The 17711-nt window shown below is 62.9% G+C and overlaps 3 protein-coding genes across 10 annotated transcripts in view; all 3 read right to left on the minus strand.

Moving 5' to 3' along the window:
- The window catches only part of TBC1D24 (TBC1 domain family member 24), a 36649-nt gene extending 33644 nt beyond the window's left edge, over positions 1-3005 (minus strand). For 5 of the 6 annotated variants that reach the window (XM_032268167.1, XM_032268166.1, XM_032268161.1 and 2 more), the window contains exon 1: positions 2929-3005. The gene's annotated coding sequence lies outside the window, so the exon portion shown is untranslated. Of the gene's footprint in view, positions 1-453; positions 555-2928 lie in introns of all 6 variants that reach the window. The other variant, XM_032268158.1, reaches the window with a different exon arrangement.
- A 99-nt stretch (positions 3006-3104) lies between these two features.
- Positions 3105-6803, minus strand: NTN3 (netrin 3). Its single transcript, XM_032268156.1, has 6 exons — positions 5416-6803; positions 5156-5344; positions 4910-5059; positions 4724-4774; positions 4524-4598; positions 3105-4283 (listed from the first exon to the last, which is right to left on the minus strand). Exons 1-6 carry the CDS (start codon positions 6338-6340, stop codon positions 3934-3936), a joined length of 1740 nt encoding a protein of 579 aa, XP_032124047.1. The 5' UTR covers positions 6341-6803; the 3' UTR covers positions 3105-3933.
- Positions 6804-10312: 3509 nt separating this feature from the next.
- TEDC2 (tubulin epsilon and delta complex 2) lies at positions 10313-16678 on the minus strand. 3 transcript variants are annotated; one of them, XM_032268168.1, is made up of 10 exons: positions 16569-16678; positions 16356-16454; positions 16045-16115; positions 15516-15924; positions 14952-15005; positions 14517-14607; positions 14232-14343; positions 14029-14130; positions 12840-13030; positions 10320-10711 (listed from the first exon to the last, which is right to left on the minus strand). In XM_032268168.1, the coding sequence occupies exons 1-10, from the start codon at positions 16592-16594 to the stop codon at positions 10418-10420; spliced, it is 1449 nt and encodes a 482-aa protein (XP_032124059.1). In that variant the 5' UTR covers positions 16595-16678; the 3' UTR covers positions 10320-10417. The 3 variants fall into 3 exon arrangements, with proteins under 3 accessions (XP_032124060.1, XP_032124059.1, XP_032124061.1); XM_032268170.1 differs by lacking the exon at positions 10320-10711 and adding an exon at positions 12256-12512; XM_032268169.1 differs by lacking the exon at positions 14029-14130 and having other exon boundaries at positions 10313-10711.
- Between the last annotated feature and the right edge of the window lie 1033 nt (positions 16679-17711).

Raw genomic sequence — 17711 nt, forward strand, 5'->3', positions numbered from 1 at the left:
TGTGCTGACATCTCTCTGGGTGTGCCATGACAGTCCCTCAACTGGCCTTGGCCTCTATGCAGCCCTTCACCTCCCTGGCCACCTCTGATCCAGTCACTCACAAACCCAAGATCTTCGGAGGCTTCATGGCACTCAGAGTGAAATTCATACTCCCAGGCTGTCACTCAAGGCTTTTCCCAGCCTGCGGTCAGCCTAGCTTACTCACTTCACCCTATCCACCTGGGGCCACCATTGCCCCTCTCCCAAGACTTGGTGGGCAGGAACCACACCCATTACTTTATATACACTGTCCCTTTGTGGGAAGGTGCTTTCCCTCACTTGCTCTTGCCACCCCGATCATCCTTCAAAATGAAGCTCAAGCCCATCTCAGAGCTCCACCTCCACCATAATCCAGCTGGACGCCAGGCCTCTGCACCCACTGAAGGTTCTGTCCACCTCTGTGGGAGGTTCTACCTTGTGTTGATTCTCCTCTCTCCTCACTGCAATATAAGTCCAAGGGCTGAGACCAACTCTTACTCAACACCGAATCCACAGAACGCACAGCATGGTGCCTCCTATGAAGTATGAATTCAATAAATGCACTTTTGTTTTGGTTTTCAGAGGCAGGGTCTCACTATGTTGCCCTGTCACAATCACAGCCCACTGCATTCTTGAGCTTCCCGAGTAGCTGGGACCACAGGTGCATGCCACTATACTTGGCGAATTTTTTATAGAGACGAGACCTCTCTATGTTCCCTAGGGTGGTCTTGAACTCCTGGGCTCATGTGATCCTCCTGCCTCAGCCTCCCAAAGCGTTGGGATTACAGGCATGAACCACTGCTCCTGGCTTAGTAAATCCATGTTGAAAGAAAGGATGCAGAAAATCATCGAATAATGAATTCAAGTTGGTCCTCAGTAAAAAGCCTGAGGTTTTGTTTCTCTGATATTATCTCCAATTGAAAGGCAATGTTTGAAACAGCCACTGAAATTGCTGCTTTGAGTTGAAAAGGACTTCTTTCTTCCATTTACAGAGTTGTCATAACAGAAAACGTATGCTCTGACTGGTAAAACATTGAACAGGGTAAATGTTAAGTGCTTTTTTTATAATCTGCTTCATCGTCCTTATGTACTTTAAACCAGAAACCATCTAAAGGCAAACATTTAATATGTTTTTTGAGCTTGGCTCAATCTGTAGTTAATTAAGAGCAACACAGCATGCCCAAGGTCACTCGAGCCTGCTGGACAGCCCTGGCAGGTGTGGTCAGCAAGAGCTAGCAAGGCTACCCCGCAGGTGACTTTACAGACCCTGGGTGGCCAAACGGATTGTTGTTATGAAAACCCTGCCTAGATTACTTCTGCATCCCCAGAAGGTCACCCTCAATCCAGTGGAAAGCAACTGCAATAGTTATCATTCCGACAAAGGACCTTGATCCAGTTCAACCATTCTGTAGAGAGAACCTCTGGCCGCCCCGTGGCCAGGCTTGGGGGAAGCAGAGATGAACAGTGTGGCTCCAGCCCTGTTCACAGGGAAAGACAGGCTTCTAAGCAGAGCACACACTCCCCAATAAGTACTCCATGTAAAGCCTTTATCTGAGTGTTCAGATTAGATGAGGATCAATGCTCAGAATAAAAGGAAGCGCACGCAGGGGTCATGCCACGGGCCAGGAAGAGGAACTGCAAAATCTTCCATATGATTTCTTGATCTTTCTTATCTGGATTGGTTTTGCCCAGTCTGTGTTCCTTAAAATGTAGAGTACCTGACTGTGTGTCTTCACCACAACTGAGCAAACATCCACAGGTACCTACTGTGTGCTGTGGACAGAGCCCTGGACCTTAGGCAGAGGAAAGGCCACACGCGTCATCCACGGGTGCCTACTGTGCGCTGAGGACAGAACGTGAAGACGGAGCCCAGGCCCTCAGGTGGAGGAAATAGCACACAGGTGCCAAATAATGGGACGGTTCCTTCTGCACATTGCCTGGAAATCACCTGCTGACTCCAGGGCAAACACAGCAAAACAGGGAAAAATCACCCGCCAGTGCTTCCATAAGCTGACACCCCCATTCCGGAATAAGCTGCTGGGGAAACACAGTAACACTGGCTTCACGACCTCACCAACCTGCAACCAACCTAACAGTTGCACCTGCACCTCCACACAAACCAGGTGGCTTTCAGACAACCTTTGGCCTTTCATGTCACCCCCCGCAAGCAGTAACCCGGGAGGCCCACAGCGGGTTTCCGAGCCTGGCTAGTTTCCGAACGGGGCCACCAAAGACAGCCTGTGGCCAGGCCGCGGGGACTCCCGCCTGGAGGGGGCGGGAGCAGATGCGGCCCAGCGCAGGTGGGGCCGGCTCTCCCCTCTGCTGTGCCGGCTCAGGGCTGGGGGTCCCCGGCTTCCACCTCCCAGGGCTCGGAGCACCCAGCGGGGCGCACCACTGGACCGGCCGGGGACGGGCGGACCCCCAGCAGGGTGGGCGGTGGGGGTGTGTCATCCGGGGTGGGGCGGGGCCCAGGGCCGCTGCAGGTCCACAGGGCGGGTCTCATCAGAATCTGTGGCAATCTCACCCGGCCCCGAAGAGGATTTCCGACCCTGCGGAGACGGAAAGCGCCCCAAGGAAAGACTGACACAGAGCTGGCTCTTGCCAACGACACCCTGCCCTGGGCCGGGACGCGGGCGACAGCAGCCGGGCGGGGTTCGGGCCTCGCGCCCAGGGGCTCCCGCTCCTGCGCACCCCCCCCACCCCCGAGGACGAGCCGCAGCCGCAGCGCGCGGCACTGCCGGGCTCCGGAGCCCCCAACCCCGCGTGGCTGGGCATCCCCGCCTCGGACGGGGCCCGCAGCCCAGCCCCCACGCTCCTGCCCCCAGCACGCGTCGGCCGCGGTGACAGCGGGGACCCGGCCCGGCCGGGCCACCCCGCCGCGCGCCCCCCGCACGCCCCAAGCGCACCCACCTCCGCGCGCCGCTGTCTCCTCAGCTCGCCGCGGCCGGGCTCTCTGCGCACGCGCGCGCGCGGCCCCGCCCCCGCCAAGCTCGCGCGCAGTGCCCACCCCGGAGCGCCGGCGGGTCTCCGGCCGGCCGGGCTCTGGGCATGCGCGCCGGCGGCTGGCTGCGGCTGCGGCGGAAGCAGGCGCCGGCCGGGGACCGGTCCGGTGCAGAGGGGCGGCGGCTGCAGTGCGGTCCCAGGGGGCGAGCCAAGCGGGGCGGGAGGGTGGCAGGGCCCCGCCTAGGGCATCGGGGGCCCGGACAGCCACCTGTCGGAGTCTCCGCCCGGCCGGGTCACGCGTGGATCTGGAACCGCGTGGGCGCGACGTCCAGCCCCGAGCCGGGGGAGAAGGGCCGGAAGGGAGTCCTGGGACAGGCCCTGAGCGGGGGAGACGCGGCAGAGAGAGGAACGGCCGGACGGAGCCCGCAGATGGGGACATAGCCGGCCAAGAAAGATGCGAGACCCGGCGGCAGACGCCCAGCCTGCAGGGGCCGAGGCCGCCGCCCTTGCGGGGCTGCAGCAGGCAGGAGACGCCCTGTCCCCCCAAGGGGGCTCCAAGGCGCCTGCAGTGGCCACAGTCTTTGGGGAGGTTAGCGCGCTCCCTGGCGGGTCGCCGCCCGGGTCGGGGTGCATCACCGAGGCCCGGGGGATGATCTGAGACCCCCGAGAGGGCCTGGCATCACGACGGGTTCACAGCCTTCGGGGTATCACAGTGCCCCTGGTACAGGGCCGACGGCCGGGTGGGGGGAGACCATGGCGCCGTATCACCCGCCTCGGTGCGGGGCGGGCTGTCGCTGCGCCGGTCACATCCGCCGGGGCCAGACGGGAGGTATCGAGGGAGCTGCCGGAGGGGCGGGGCGGTGGCCCAGGTGGCGACAAGCACGACGCGAGCAAGGAATCCTCGGCAGGCGAAGGCACAGGGTGAACGTGCTCCTGGATGTGGGGCAGCGCCCGCCCCTCCCACCCGCGGGCTCAGGCAGTGCCGCAGCGCCCCCGCCGCTCGCGCCGCTGCAGCCTCCGCAGGCGCCGCGTCCACGCGTCCCTCCAGGGCAGCACTAGGCTTCCGCGGGCGGCGCTGAGCCCGGGACCCCGGCCCCCTGCGCCCCCGGCCGCGGCTCCGGGCCCGCCCCCCAGCAGCAGGTAGCGGCGGCCTGGGAGGAGGCGCGGGCAGCCGCAGGCCGCGTCCCCCGCGGGCACCCACAACGCGCTGCTCCCGCGCCGCGCGCGCTCCTCTCCGCTCCGGAACACGGCGAGCACCGCCACTGGGAAGCGCGTCCACGCGCCGCGCGCCTCGCCGCGCGCGCCCACCGCCACCTGCACCGCTGCGGGAAGAGCGAGAGGGGGCGGGGTCAGGAGGGGGCTGCCCGCGCCGGGTGGGGCGGGAGGACGCGGGAGGACCGTGGGGGCTGAAGGGGCGGGGCCGCCGCCCGTCGGGGACCTGAGAGATGGGGATGGGCCTTGGGGCCCAGCAACGGTCAAGGTGTTCCAAGGTGATGTTGGTCGAGGGGAGGCGCGGAGAGGAGGAAGGTGGGAAGGTCCGCGGGAGGCCTGACGGCGCCTACCGTAGTCCTTCCTGCAGAACTTCTTCAGGCTGATGCGGTAGCTGCCACGGGCAGGTTTGCAGTGCGAGTCACAGTCTGGACAGAGGGTGGGAGGCTGGGACAGACTCCCATTCCCCCTTTCCCCACCCTTCTCTCCCGGAACCCAGAGCCCCCTCCCCTAGAGTCATGCCTGTCTGGGGCCTTGTCCTGTGTCCACTCACCCTGGGGCTGCGCAGGGCTGCTGTCCTCAGTGGGTCCAGGAATAGGGGTCTCTGCGGAGAAGGAGGGAGAATGGCCTGCGATGGAGGGGCAGAGAGATCTGCAGGGCTCCAGGAACAAACTGGGGACAACAGCAGGGAGCTGGGGTGACTCTGGCTTGGTGGCTGAGGCAGGGCAGGCACACTCACTAACACAGGGCGCCACTGGGGAGCGGCTCTGCTGGAAGCCAGGGGCGCAGCGATTGCAGGTGAGGCCAGTGACGCCGTCCTTGCAGGGACACTGGCCTGTGGTCTGGTTGCAGGTCTTGCCAGCAGCACCAACGGGGTGACAGTCGCAGGCTGAGGACAGAGGTGGGAAGGGCCTGGTCAGAAGCCTGTCTGGGTATCTGGGAAGTCAGAGGCTGAGGGCCTGCAGGTGGCCGGTGGCAGGCTCACCCCTGCAAACCCGACGGTCACTCAGGGCGCGGCCAGGGTCTCGATAGAAGCCCTCCCGGCAGTAGTGGCAGTGGCGGCCGGCGGTGTTGTGCCGGCAGTTGAGGCAGACACCCCCGCTGCGGCGGCCGGACAGTCGGTACAGCTCCATGTTGAAGCGGCAGCGGCGGGCGTGGCCGTTGCAGGAGCAAGCTGCAGGGAGGGATGGGTCAGGGGCAGGCTGGCTGGGTCCAAGGTCCCCAGGCCACCCTCCAAGGCCTCACCGAGGCAGGCGTGGGGTTCCCGGGCTGTGGCCCGCTGCCATGGCCTGTCGCAGTAGAAGGGCTTACAGCGGCCGCAGTCGGGGCCCTCGGTGCCGTGCCGACAGTCGCAGATCAGGTGGCCCTGCGCGTCCAGCAGGCACCGTGAGGCATGTCCATTGCACTTGCAGCGCCCGCCCACCTGGAGGTCGGTGGCTGCATAGGAGTAAGAGAGGGCCTCCGAGTCCCTGGGGTTGCCCGCCGCACTAGGCCTTGTGAGTACTATGCGGATGTCGGTGGCGGTCACCCAGTCTTGGAGCACTGGACTGCTGTCCAGGTCCAGGCCTGGTGGGCTGCTGTCCTGCACGCTGAAGGCCAGAAGGCCGCTGCCACCAGGCTGGGCCTGGGGTGCCGGGAAGCACAGGGCCTCAGGCCCTGGACCAGCTGGGCCAATAGCAGGGGCAGGCAGGCGGCCATAGTCCAGGCCACAGTGGGAGGAGAAGAAGCCCAGCGGGGCCCAGCTGCGGCCATGGTCCTGCGACTTGAGCAGGGCCACGGAGGCTGGGGGAGCTGAGCAGAAGCGCAGGCTCACGAAGACCAGCTCGAAAGCCTTGCCGAGTGGCACCGTGAGAGTCACGTTGAGAGGTGCCCGAGGCAGCGACTCTGAACGCCAGCACAGAGGGCTGGCCGTGCCCCCTGCGGAGGTCAGGAGAGCGGGGGGGTGTGCCCGTCGCGGGTCGGAGGCGTCGCAGGCCCGAGTGGCCGGCCGCCCGCACGTGCTGGACGCCAGCACCTCGCGGCCCAGGGCGGCGTTCACCAGGCCCGGCACACAGCTCCGGGGAGCGCCCCCCTCATCGTGGCAGGGGTCGGCGGGCGCCGGCGGTCCCGGGCTCAGGGCGGCGGAGAGCGTACCTGCAGTTAGCAGCAGCTCCCAGGGCCAGCCGGGCATGGCCGGAGCCACCACGGGTCAGCCAGCGGCCGGGCCCCAAGACGCTGCCCTCGGGGAGAAGGAGCCCCCTCCGCGGCTCTGCCCGCCAGGCCCCGCAATGCCGAGGAACAGAGCCCCCAGGCGGCCCCAGCCGGGCCCAGAGGTAGGAGCCGCGGCGGGCACGCCCCGGGCCCTGCGCAGCAGCGGGGATGTTGGCGCGTCCTCCCGCTGGGCCTGGAGTGATGACAGGCGTCGTCCCCGCTCCCGGTGCCTCCGCCCGCGGAGGCCCCACCCGCCGCCCGCCGGTCGCACTCACCCACCGAGGGCCGGGAGGAGTGGGTCTCCCGGCCTCCCGGGAAGGGCCGTGGGCGGGCGGGGCCTGCGGTGCACTGGCCGACGCCTCCTCCCGGCTGCAGCCAGGGCGAACGAGCTGTGCCAGGAGGGGGTGGGGGGCGCAGCAGGCGCAAGCACTGGCCCAGCCGGGGGCGGGGCTGCTCGGGTCGGGAAGCAGGGAGGGAAGGGGAGGGGGCCTCATCGGCGGAGCTGGAATCAGAAGCAGATTCAGACGCGGGCTGGGCCAGCGGGGAAGGGGGCTGGGAGGCCCGGGAGCCAGGGGAGGGGCCGGGGAGCCAGGAATGCGCTGGCGGGAGGGGTCTGGAGGGGGCGGCTCAGCCTTTGCAGCCCGTGGGGGACCACCCAGCAGGGTCCTGGGCCCACAGCCAGGCCTTGACTGCTCCTGGGGCTGTGCCACGTGCTGGGCGGGGGTCTGGGCCACCTCCTCCCTGAAGCCCATCAGGCAGGCAAGGCCCTGGGTCTGACAGCAGAGACTCTGGATGCTCCCTGGGTAGGGAAACCAGGTAACCACCGGTTGAAGGGTTATCCCCAAAGCAGCATCTACTCGAGTAGAAAGAACCCGGGATTGGGGTCAGGTCTGATTTTGAATCCAAACTGCTCCATTTCTGGCTGCATGGATTGGGCTCCTGTTCCCTCATCGGCCAGACGTCTTTTACTCAGCACGTGCTCTGGAGCTGTTGGAGTTGGCCGGAAGTGGTATCTATGAGGCCCAAGTCAGGAGCTACACAGACTGGAGTGTCTCCTGCCTGTGTTGAGGAAGGAGGGCACCCCCTTGGGCCTGAGCTGGGCTAAGACACGAGGCCAGCCACCCCTGCACAGGCCAGACTCTGATCCCAATGCTCCCTGGGTCTGCAAGTTTCTAATAACATCTCTGCCATGGGTTCAGCTGGCAGGGAGGACATGGAAGCTGAGGGTGTGATGGGGTGGCTTCTTGGGGTTCAGGGACTTGGTTAGCTGTTGAAGACCCCTCTGCAGGGACAGAGAGTAGGGTTCAATCATAGGAAGGGACTGGTAGCAACCCTGAGCCCACTGGCCCACGTGGAAACAAGTTTGGGCAGGGAAACTGGGGCAGGGAAACTGAGGCAGAAGCCCAGGTGGGTGGCCTGGGGACTAGGGGGGGATGGGGCAGCTGTGCCTGGGAGCGACGCCAGCAGAGGGTCCAGGGACAGCTCTGGTCAGAGAAATGTCCTTCTCTCCTACTTTTAGGTCCTGGACAGAGGAGGCCCAACATTCCAGGGAGGGGCCAGGAAGAAGTTCCCTGCAGGGTCCACCTCGAGGCCTGCATGCCCTGTTTCACATGGAAGACCAGGCCCTGCAGATGGTGCAGGGGCCACGTGGGTGGACCCTGGACACAGCCAGAGATACACAAGGACAACAGGAAGAGGATGGAGAGGCAGGAGCCTCGCACTTTTTGGGAGAGGAGAGGCAGGAGGACACAGAAGCCTCCTGGGGGAAACTGAAGGACCAGAGGAGAGAGCAGGAGGGCCTGCTTGTGGAGGGGAGGAACAGGAAGACGGTGATGAGGTACCTGGCTTGACTCCTGGAACAACTGACACTGGCTGGTGCCCACCTTCTCCGGGCCACATGTCTGCATATGACAGCCACAGATGCAGGGATGGGGCCACGGGAGCACTGAGCAGAGAGGACTGAGGGGCTCTCTCTCTCTGCCACAGGCCCCTGCCCCTCAGCTTCCTGATAAAGAGAATGGGAATCGTATCCTTTACAAGGTGAAGGCCCTGAGCCTGACAGGGCTCACGCTCTGCTCTGTGGGTCAAGCTTAGAGCCTGAAACTTCCCCACCACCCTCTTCAAGGTTCTTCTGGCTCCCAACCCCCACCCCCTGCCACCCCACCGTAATGGTGGGAGGAACTGTGTGCGGGGAGCATGGGGGTGAGATCATCACTCTGGGACAGTAGAGAGAAAAGCCCAGGCCTGACACAGGGGTTCCACTGTCCAGAGACAAGCCTCTGGGGAAACTCAAGCTGTCTCTGGACATCAGGGCCATGGGGCCAGATCAGGGCCATTGCCAGACTGGCCGCCAGCCAGGCTGCAGGAGAGACAGCGACCAGCAGCCTCTTCTACCTTCGTCAGAGGGGCTGGCTTTGTCTCCAGCTCAGCCACCCTGTGAGCTGGGACTGGGGTCTGCAGAACGACTGGTGGCTTCTGGGCTGGCAGAAAGTCGGTGCCTGGAGCTCAGCCCTGCTGCAATTGTTCATCTGGGCCAGCGCGGTGGGAGGCCTTGAGGGCCATTGTGTCACCAGCTTCCCAGGGAGGAGGCTGCTGGCCACAGGGCCTCTCCATAGGAACAGACCTCTGCACACGTTTTCCGCCCCCACCCCCAGCCCTCGCAGACGGTATTTGGGAGTTAGCGGGGGCCTCCTCACAGCCCCCAAGCGGGACTTACTGCTCTCTAGGGACCCAGCCACCTGTCCCAGTCCCTGCCTGGGGCCTCACACCTCTCACTTCTCCACTGGCCCTGCCCTCTCATGGCACCTTCCCAACAAAGACGCTCCGCCTCCCCTCCCCCCACCTGCAACTCAGGCCGCAGAGCCCCACCCCTCCCCCTGAGAGCGGCAGCTCTGGCTTTGAGGCACAGGCTGGGGAGAAGACATAGATGGGCTAGACAGTCCCAGGCGTCAGGGAGCTGAGGGTCTTTCTTGTAAGATGCCCATTGATCCAGTAATTCCTCGCCTAGCCCAGAACCTGCTGTCCCCCAACAAATGCCTGCAAGCCACCACATGTTCAACTATTGCACAAACATTTATTGAGTGCCTATTATGCCGCAGGGGCTTACAACCGAGTTCCGAAGGCAGCCCCCAGGAGCCGACACAGCAGGCTCCCAGTGGCGGGTTGTGTGGCCGAGCCCGCAGCCCGCTGCCCTCCACCCAGCACCCTCGTGCCAGGCCGTCCCCGAGCCGCGCAGGCCCCGTCCCGCCGCCGCCCAGCTCTGCGGTCGCGCCAGCTCTGCGTGCCAAGCCAAAAAGCTGAAATGCGACGTTGCACGGAGGGAGGAGGAGGAGGGAGGGAAACGGCCGGTGGCCTCCTCTGCCCAAAGGGTTCCAGAAGTAACGGTTTGGGGCGGGGGGTGTAGGAGGTGGCCTCTGCGACTGCGCTTGGCACTGCGCCCGCCCCGCCGCGGCGAGGTCGGAGAGAGGGGCGCCCGGCTCGCGGTAACTTCGATGGAAGGGGGCCTCGCCGGGGGCTCAGGGCGCCCCCGGCTCCCCGCGCCCGGCCCTTCGCCGCCGCCAAGCGCGCCAGCACAGGAAGGCGGCGGTCAGGAGCCCGAGGCCCGCACTGAGCGCGGCCAGCGACGAGCCCCGGGCCAGGTCCAGGCGGGGCCCCCGCAGCGAGAAGGTGATGGCTGTGGCGGCTGCACCAGCCAGTGCGGCCACTGCACCGAACGGCAGGACGCAGCAGGGCCACGAGCCCCCCGCGCCGCCGGTGGCCAAAAGAAGGGCGCGTAGGGTCCGGCCCGGAGGGCGAGGCGGGCGCCGGGGGCGGAGGCTCGGGAGCGCTCATGCCGCCTACGCGGTGGCCGCGCTCGGTGGGTGGTGTGGACGCCCCGCACAACCCCAGTGGCGTTCCGGGCCCGCCACGTCAGAGCCCATTGGCTGCAGAGGCGGTGACGCCAGCCCGGACGCCCGGGAGTTCTTGCTGCCTCCAGGTTTTGGAGGGGAATCGCGGTGGGTGGGCGTTAGTCGGAGGATGTGTCTTTCCCGCCCTGGACCCCTATGTCAGGGCCTCCTCAGGGCTCCCACAAAGCTATCCCAGCCACCTCCCTGCTCCAGGAAGCCACCGTGCCCTGGGTTGGCCCCGGGATAGGTGGATCATCAGGGCCTGGCCAGGGTGGAGGGGGACAGCGCCCCTGCCCTCCTGGGGCACATATCCAGTAGACATGGGGGATAAACCAAGTCAGCCAGTGAAATAAGGCTGGGTAGAGTCCACCTTGCTGTGGAAACCCATGGAGTGTACAGTTGCAGTGTGATGAGGGCTTCCAGTGAGTCAGTGGCTCCTGCAGACTGGGGTGCCCAGGAGTAGCCTGAAGGCAGCAGTGGGGTGGCTGGGAGGGGCAAGGCTGGCCGACCTGATCAAGGGGTGTGACACTGGGGCTGCTGCCAGGCTGCTGGGGGTAGGGGGTGGAGCTGCTGTCTCTGGAGGTTCCCCCTCAATGCAATAATGACCATTGTTTTTGGTTTCCTATCTTGGTCTCTGTCATCTGGTCCCCAGCAGCCCTCACCTTGGGAGCATGTTTCTGACTTGTTGGACTGTCAGGCCCTTTACAAGCAGAACCTCCGGCTACAGGCCAAGAGGCCACCTCGGAGCCACAGCACTGTCACCCAGGTCATCCCTGTATACCTGTGATGCTTCATCAGGCTCTCAGAAGACCCAGCTCTCTGGGTGCCACCCACCTCCTGTCCTGCTGCCCTGTCCATGGGGACACCTCCGGGAAGGGGCTGGTCATCTTCCCTGCCACAGGTCCCTGCCCACAGTTGGGCATGGTGGAGCTCTGAGCTGTCTACACAGAGCACCTGACCCCAGTCCCAAAATGCATGGGATGCCCCGGGCCCTCAGTGCACATTCCTTTAAAGAATGCTAGGATCACTGGCCATGGCCAATGCCACAGCCCGGTGGCCAGCATTTTTTCTGAAACGGCGTCTTGCTCTGTCGCCCAGGCTGGAGTACAGTGGTGCGATCTCAGCTCACTGCAACCTCTGCCTCCAAGGTTCAAATGATTCTCCTGCCTCAGCCTCTTGCCTAGCTGGAACTGCAGGTACCTGCCCCTGCACCCAGCCAACTTCTGTATTTTCACTACAGATGGGGTTTCACCATGTTGGCCAGGCTGCTCATGAACTCCTCACCTCAGGTGATCTGCCCATCTCAGCTTCCCAAAGTGCAGGGATTACAGGCGTGAGCCACGGCACCTGACCCACTTATAATCTTGATAAATACACTTGGTATGTTCTTTTTCAGCGTGGCATACCAGTGATATAACTTGACAAGTAAAAGCAAAAACAAGTGCCTATCAAGTCTCACCTGGTGTGATTTAATAAATACATACACTGTCAGCGGGGCGTGGTGGCTCATGCACACAGCATGCTGGGAGGATACATGAGATGGAAGGTTTGAAAGCAGCCTGCCCAACATGGTGAAACCCCATCAATACAAAAAAAAAAAAGCCAGGTGTGCTGGCAGGAGCCCGTAATCCCAGCCACTTGGGAGCCTCAGGCAAGAGAATCACCTGCACCTGGGAGGCAGAGGTTGTGGTGAGCTGAGACCACGCCACTACACTCTAGCCTGGGTGACAGAGTGAGACTGTCTCAAAAAAATCAATCAATACAAATGCTTTCTAAAGTAGCTTTAATATCACACAAGCGGCTCTTTGGTTTATAGTGAGAAAACAGAGGGAGCCAAGAAAGGCTCCCTGCTGGCCGCTGGACTCCAGGAGGCTCGGGAAGGCTGAACACCAGACCTGACCAGCAGCTTAGTTGTCCTGAGAAGAGCCGATGAGGCCACCCCATCCACTTCACCAGGTTTCCCAGGGATGTTACAGGCATCTCTGGGTCCCAGAGCACAGCGCCAGGGAAAACATCCCCAATCCTCTTCTGAAGAGGGCTGAGGGGACATTCCCTGGCAGGCCAGCACCCAAGTGGTCCTGAGGCCTGGGAGGCGGGTGGGGGCAGCACAGGAAAGGCTCAGTCCACAGGGTCATCTCTAAGGACGGTGAGGATACGTGCGCCTCCCTCACAGAGCAGGCTGTGCGCAGCCCGGCAAAGGGTCAGCCAGGGTGGCCCCTGCAGTTGTGTGGCCCTTACCACAGGGAGGAGTTCAGTCATCAGGACCTGGGGGCAGGGCGGGGCAGGGCCAAGGTCTCAGGGCCACCTAGGTGCAGGGCAATCCCAGGACAGGCTTCGAGGCCCCCATGCTCTAGCCCCTCTCCTTCTGAGCTCCCACGCTCCGTCCTGCTGTCCCTAGCCCAGTCTGACCAGTGCATTTCCCAACCCACACACAGACCCCAAGCTCACCCCCATCCTCCTGGGTCCTGGGGAGTGGAGCAGTCCAGCCCCTACCCTTGGGTCCTCCTCCTCTCAAGGCTGCGGACCCCTGTGGCCCACAGCCCCCCTACCCCAGGTACCCTGTTGCCCCCCAACCTCCTCTTCCAGAGGCACCTTTTCCAAGTGGATCTGCTGGTCCAGCATGGCCACTCGAAGCCTGAGGGCTGCCAGGGTCTGCAGCTCCTGGGTGCTGGAGTAGACAAGCAGCTGGGGGCTCCATGCAGGATCTGCTCCACCCTCACAGGATGGTGAGGCTCTGGGGGGCCTCCCCATAGGACATGGTCTTGGTGGCTGTTCTGCTACCGCTGTGTGCACAAGAGAATGTGGCCTTTGGGGTGGCAGCTGAACCCAGGGTCCAGCTTCTCCTGTGGGCCGGCGCCTGCCTCTCTGGACATCTGCACCGCTTGCCCTGCTTTTAGCGGGGAAAGGTGAGCTTCCAGGGCAGCCCAGTGCAAGATGGTGTGACTGGGGCCGGTAATCACTGGCAGAAGTCCTCTGTGGGGGGCCCTCTGGCTGTGGGGGACTCTCTTTATTGTGTTTAAGCATGACTTTTGTGAGACTGGCTTTTCTTTTGACAAATGGCGTATCTTCACTCTTAAAACTTCAAGCAATTAGAAAATACACAGGAGGAAGGAAGCTCTATTGTCCATAAATAACCACCTCTTGTCTACCAGGCCAGTCATCTACCAGGAGCTGATTCTCACACACTACTTTTTCCTTTTTTTTTTTTTTTGAAGTTGAGTCTCGCTCTGTCACCCAGAGTGTCTCTCTCAGCTCACTGCAACCTCTGCCTCCTGGGTTCAAGCGATTCTCGTGCCTCACTCTCCTGAGTAGCTGGGACTACAGGCATGCACCCCCACACCTGGCAACATTTTTTTGTATTTTCAGTAGAGATGGGGTTTCACCATGTTGGCCAGGCTGGTCTCGAACTCCTGACCTCAATGATCTGCCCACCTCGGCCTCCCAAAGTGCTGGGATTACAGGCGTGAGCCACTGTGCCCGGCCTCACATGCTACTTTTTCAAAAACTGGGTGAATAAGCAACTGCTCAGAGCAGTAAGTGTTCAGGGAGCAGCGAGGTGGGGGAACTGCCCTGAGAAGGAAAGGAAGACTGGCAGCTCCCACAGGACAACTGGAGAGGACCAAGTACATCGGGGAGTGGCGTGGGAGGGGCGGAAGGGCCCACCAACTTGCTTCTGGTCCTTGGGCTGCTCACCCTTCCCTGAGGCACAGACAAGGCTGGCTACTGGCCCTGTCCCTGGTCCAGACCTCGGTGCAGTAGCAGGATGAGGGTGGTGTCTCACCTGCACGCAGTTCCTGTAGCCTGTGCAGACACTGGCCCACCATGGCCTGCAGCCCCTCCAGCATGAGCAGGCAGCGGTACTCCTGCATCCAGTCCATGGGGGCTGCAGAAGTCAGGGAGGGCAGGTGGGGTCCAGGGCAGTCTGGAAACCCTCCCTGCACCAGCCATCCACACTCCTCCCGAGACAGGCCCAAGACCACGCACCTGCTGAGAGCTCCTCCCTCATGCGCAGTCTCAGCAGCGTGCAGGCCTTCCAAAGGCGCCCCGTCTCCGCCTCCACCTCCTGAGCGCTGAGCCTGGGCTGGGGCCCACCTGACTGGATGTGGGTCAGGAAAACTTCCTTGTGGCCAAGCCTCTCTGCTCCCACCAACGACCGGGTCTGGGGAGTGGCCCTGGCCATCCCACGCCAGCCCTTCCTGGGCTGTTCTGTAAACTCGCCAGGTTCAGAGCCAGAGGCCCCCGGGGCTCCCGTGAGCCCAGCAAGGATACAGCTGTCTGCATGTTCTGGAGGAACTGGGTTTTGGCAGCAGTGGCATCTGTGGAATCACTGGTCTGCATGGAACTGAGCTGGGCCCACAGGCTGAGTGCACACATGGGGCGCCCCAGGAACCACAGAGGGACACAGTTATTCCAGACAGCAAGCTGGGCCTTGGGAGGTAGGCAAGGGCCAGGGTGGGGACCCCAAGCTGGATGTCTGGCTCTGCTGAAGGCCAGGAGGGGCCTCCAGAGGCCACAGGGAACCAAGAGGACACTGACTGGGACATGGGGATAGAGCTGACCAGCTGACAGAGTTTTAATATCACAGTGACCCCACTCAGCAAAGAGAGCAGAGAGACCTGCTGGAAAGTCTCTCAAACCAGTTCCCGAGCTGGTGATGCCTCCCGGTTCTCCTTTGCCCCTGCCTAGATGAAGACCTAGCCTCACCTCGCGTTCTGGGAAGCCACCTTCCTGAATGCCGCAGGCAGCCGCAGCAGGTGCCTGTCGGAGAAGCCTGTGTTCAGAGGATCCTTGCTTTGCTCTGGGATCTACAAGTCCCATCTCCTGGTCAGAGCCTAATCAGGGATGAAGCTTCTTGGCCCCTCTCCCACACCTGACCCCACTAAGGATTAGCCCGCTTGGACAGGCTTACGGGGTGGCCATGGGAGCTGCGAGGTCCAGTGCTGCCCCGGTAGAGAGAAGATGGGGCCCCGTGAGCAAAGCCCATGCCCTCCAGAGCCCACCTGGAGCCTCTGGGCAGATTAAGGGGACAGCCACAGAGGAAGGCAGGACAAGCTCCAGTACTTCCCATCCCGAAGGTACCAACCCGGACACCGTCACACAGCTGCTTCATTCTGCCAGCTTCCAAGCACAAGCCTCAGAGGTGCGCCCCAGGGCTTAAAGCCGCTAATGCCATGCCCTCCCTGTCACCCCAAATCCCAGACTCCTTGCTAGCCAGGGTCTGAGCAGGCAGAGACAGAAGTCCCTCCAGTGAAGGTCGGGGAAACCTACCCCTTCTCTTTGAGTGTGAAGGCTTTTGGGGCCTTAGGAGCAGCTGATGGGGTCATTTGCTGGTCCCTGAGGCCCGGTCCAGGCCTGGGGGCCCGAGCTCCTGTCCTGACACGAGTCTTATCCCCCAGTGACAGCAGCTGGCGCTCAGAGTGGCCCTTGGGAGGCACCGTGGTCTGGCAGGAGCCTTTGGTGGGTCTCGTGTCTGAAGCATGGCCACCAGCTCGGCCTGGGGTCTGGGGTGGGGCAATGGCTATCGCGCCAGGAGGAGCGACAGTGGACCTAGATTTCAGGCTGGGGGCCTTGTCTGTTTCTCCAGCCATAGTGATGCCTCTTCGAACCCGTACAGCCTTCTCCAGTGCCTGGGTCAGAAATTCCAGCTCTTTGAGGTCTTGTGGACTGGGTGCGCATGCTGTGAAAGCCAAGAATTATGCAGTGATCCCTCCTCGCTGTCCCCAGGAGGGTCCGTCACAACTGCACGCTAAAAGGCAGGCCGGAGCAGCACCTGGGGAAGGTGGCGGTGGAGGTTTACCTGGAGACGGGTCCTCTTCATTAGTTTCTGGCCCTGGAGGTGGCTCCGAAGCCCGGGTCTCGGTTGGTTCCCTGCGAAGACATGGGCAGCGGTTGCACAGCCAGGAGGCAGGGCCCAGCTCCTAAAGACCCGAGGGGGCCGCCGGGCCCCGCCGCAGGCCCCCAGCTAGGAGCTTGCAGCGTAAGGGGGTGGCACTGACAACCTGCAGTTCGGAGTGTGCGGCTGGGCCCGACCTCCCAGTCCCGGGGGCTCGCTGCAGGATTGTGAGGGGCCGAGGGGGGTCTGGCCAGGGGGTCCCGGGGTCCGCCTACCAGGCCTGCAGCAGCCGACGACAGACGCGCAGGCTCTGCTCCAGCTGCAGCTGTCGCTCTGCGCAGGCGTCCAGGGCGCCCTGCAGCTCGGCCACCAGCCTGGGGGACGCGCCGGCAGCGCAGCACGTCTGTTAGCGTCGGGCCTCGGGCCCCATGCCTGCCCCCCCGCCCGCTCGCCCGCTCGCCCGCTCCCTCCCGCCGCGCAGGCCTCACCTCCGCGAGCAGTCCCCGGGCAGCATGAAGGCGGCGGCGTCTCCTTGCAATTTGCCGCCTCCGAAGAGCCACGCCTCTTCCGGGCGGGAAGGCCGCCCCTTCCCGGCCGGGCTGCCCAATCCTGAGCCAGGGTTCGGGGTCCGTCCCTCCCGAAGCTTTCTCTCCCCCATTACGGGCCAGCCTCAAACCCCGCCCACTCCTGCCCCCTAGGTCTGGTGGGGACTCCCGCTCGGAGCTGGGTCCCGAGGCCGCCAGGGAGGGGACTGCGGGCGACTCCGGGCTTTTGGTTTGGGTAACTGGGTAGACGGGGGCGCCCTTCTCGCGCTCCTCTTGCAGGGCACCTGTGCAGGTTGTAAGAGCGGCTCCATCTGTTCTTACTGAAAGTGCTCTAACGCAGGGATCAGCCGTCCTGCTGACGCCGGGCCACAGAGCACATAGGGCCAGGCAGGAGGACAGCATTGCTGGAGATGAAGATGGCGCGTCGGGAGCAGGGATGAGGGAGGAGAAATGTTCACTTTTGGATACGTGACGTGCTAGCACTGGGTAGAGGGGAGGAAGCTCATACCCTGGTGCAGTGGGCCTGGCAAGGTGGCTCCTGGTGGGGTAGGAGGCTCGGGTAGGGACAGGTGAGCCACGGAAAATGGGGCCAGGGAGGTGGAGCAGTAGGATAGTGTCACAGAGGCAACACGAGGCAGTGGGCCACAGGCCAAGCACTGCTGAGGCCTAGACAGTGTACACAGCATGGGAGGACAGGGCCTTCAGTGACACAGGGGACGACTACGGGGGAAGTGAGCAGGGCAGCAGGGCTCCACGTAGTTGGAGTTAAGAATAAACAACAGGACGGGCGTGGTGGCTCAAGCCTGTAATTCAAGCACTTTGGAGGCCAAGGCGGGTGGATCACCTGAGGTCAGGAGTTCAAGACCAGCCTGACCAACATGGTGAAACCCCGTCTTAAAAAAAAAGAAAAAGAAAAAAAAAAAAGAATAAACAATAAAGCCAGGTGTGGTGGCTCACTCCTGAAATCCCAGCACTTTGGGAGGCAGAGGTGGGCTTATCACCTGAGGTTGGGAGTTCGAGACTAGCCTGACCAACATGGAGAAACCCCATCTCCACTAAAAATAGAAAAGTTAGCCAGGCGTGATG

Source organism: Sapajus apella, unplaced genomic scaffold (assembly GCF_009761245.1).
Source record: "Sapajus apella isolate SASKATOON/1434 unplaced genomic scaffold, GSC_monkey_1.0 scaffold175, whole genome shotgun sequence".
NCBI lineage: Eukaryota > Metazoa > Chordata > Mammalia > Primates > Cebidae > Sapajus > Sapajus apella.

Bases quoted from the DNA above. Each gene is read 5' to 3' on its own strand.
- NTN3 (XM_032268156.1), bottom strand. From the start codon at position 6,340: ATGCCCGGCTGGCCCTGGGAGCTGCTGCTAACTGCAGGTACGCTCTCC. The intron at 4,775-4,909 runs GTGAGTGTGCCT...CCTTCTCCGCAG, and splicing joins CCCAGTGGCGCCCTGTGTTA to AGACCCCTATTCCTGGACCC. The intron at 4,284-4,523 runs GTAGGCGCCGTC...CTCTTCCCGCAG, and splicing joins GTTCTGCAGGAAGGACTACG to CGGTGCAGGTGGCGGTGGGC.
- TEDC2 (XM_032268168.1), bottom strand. From the start codon at position 16,594: ATGCTGCCCGGGGACTGCTCGCGGAG. The intron at 14,131-14,231 runs GTGCGTGGTCTT...TGACTTCTGCAG, and splicing joins GAGGGAGGAGCTCTCAGCAG to CCCCCATGGACTGGATGCAG. The intron at 13,031-14,028 runs GTGAGACACCAC...TTGTGCACACAG, and splicing joins GCTACAGGAACTGCGTGCAG to CGGTAGCAGAACAGCCACCA.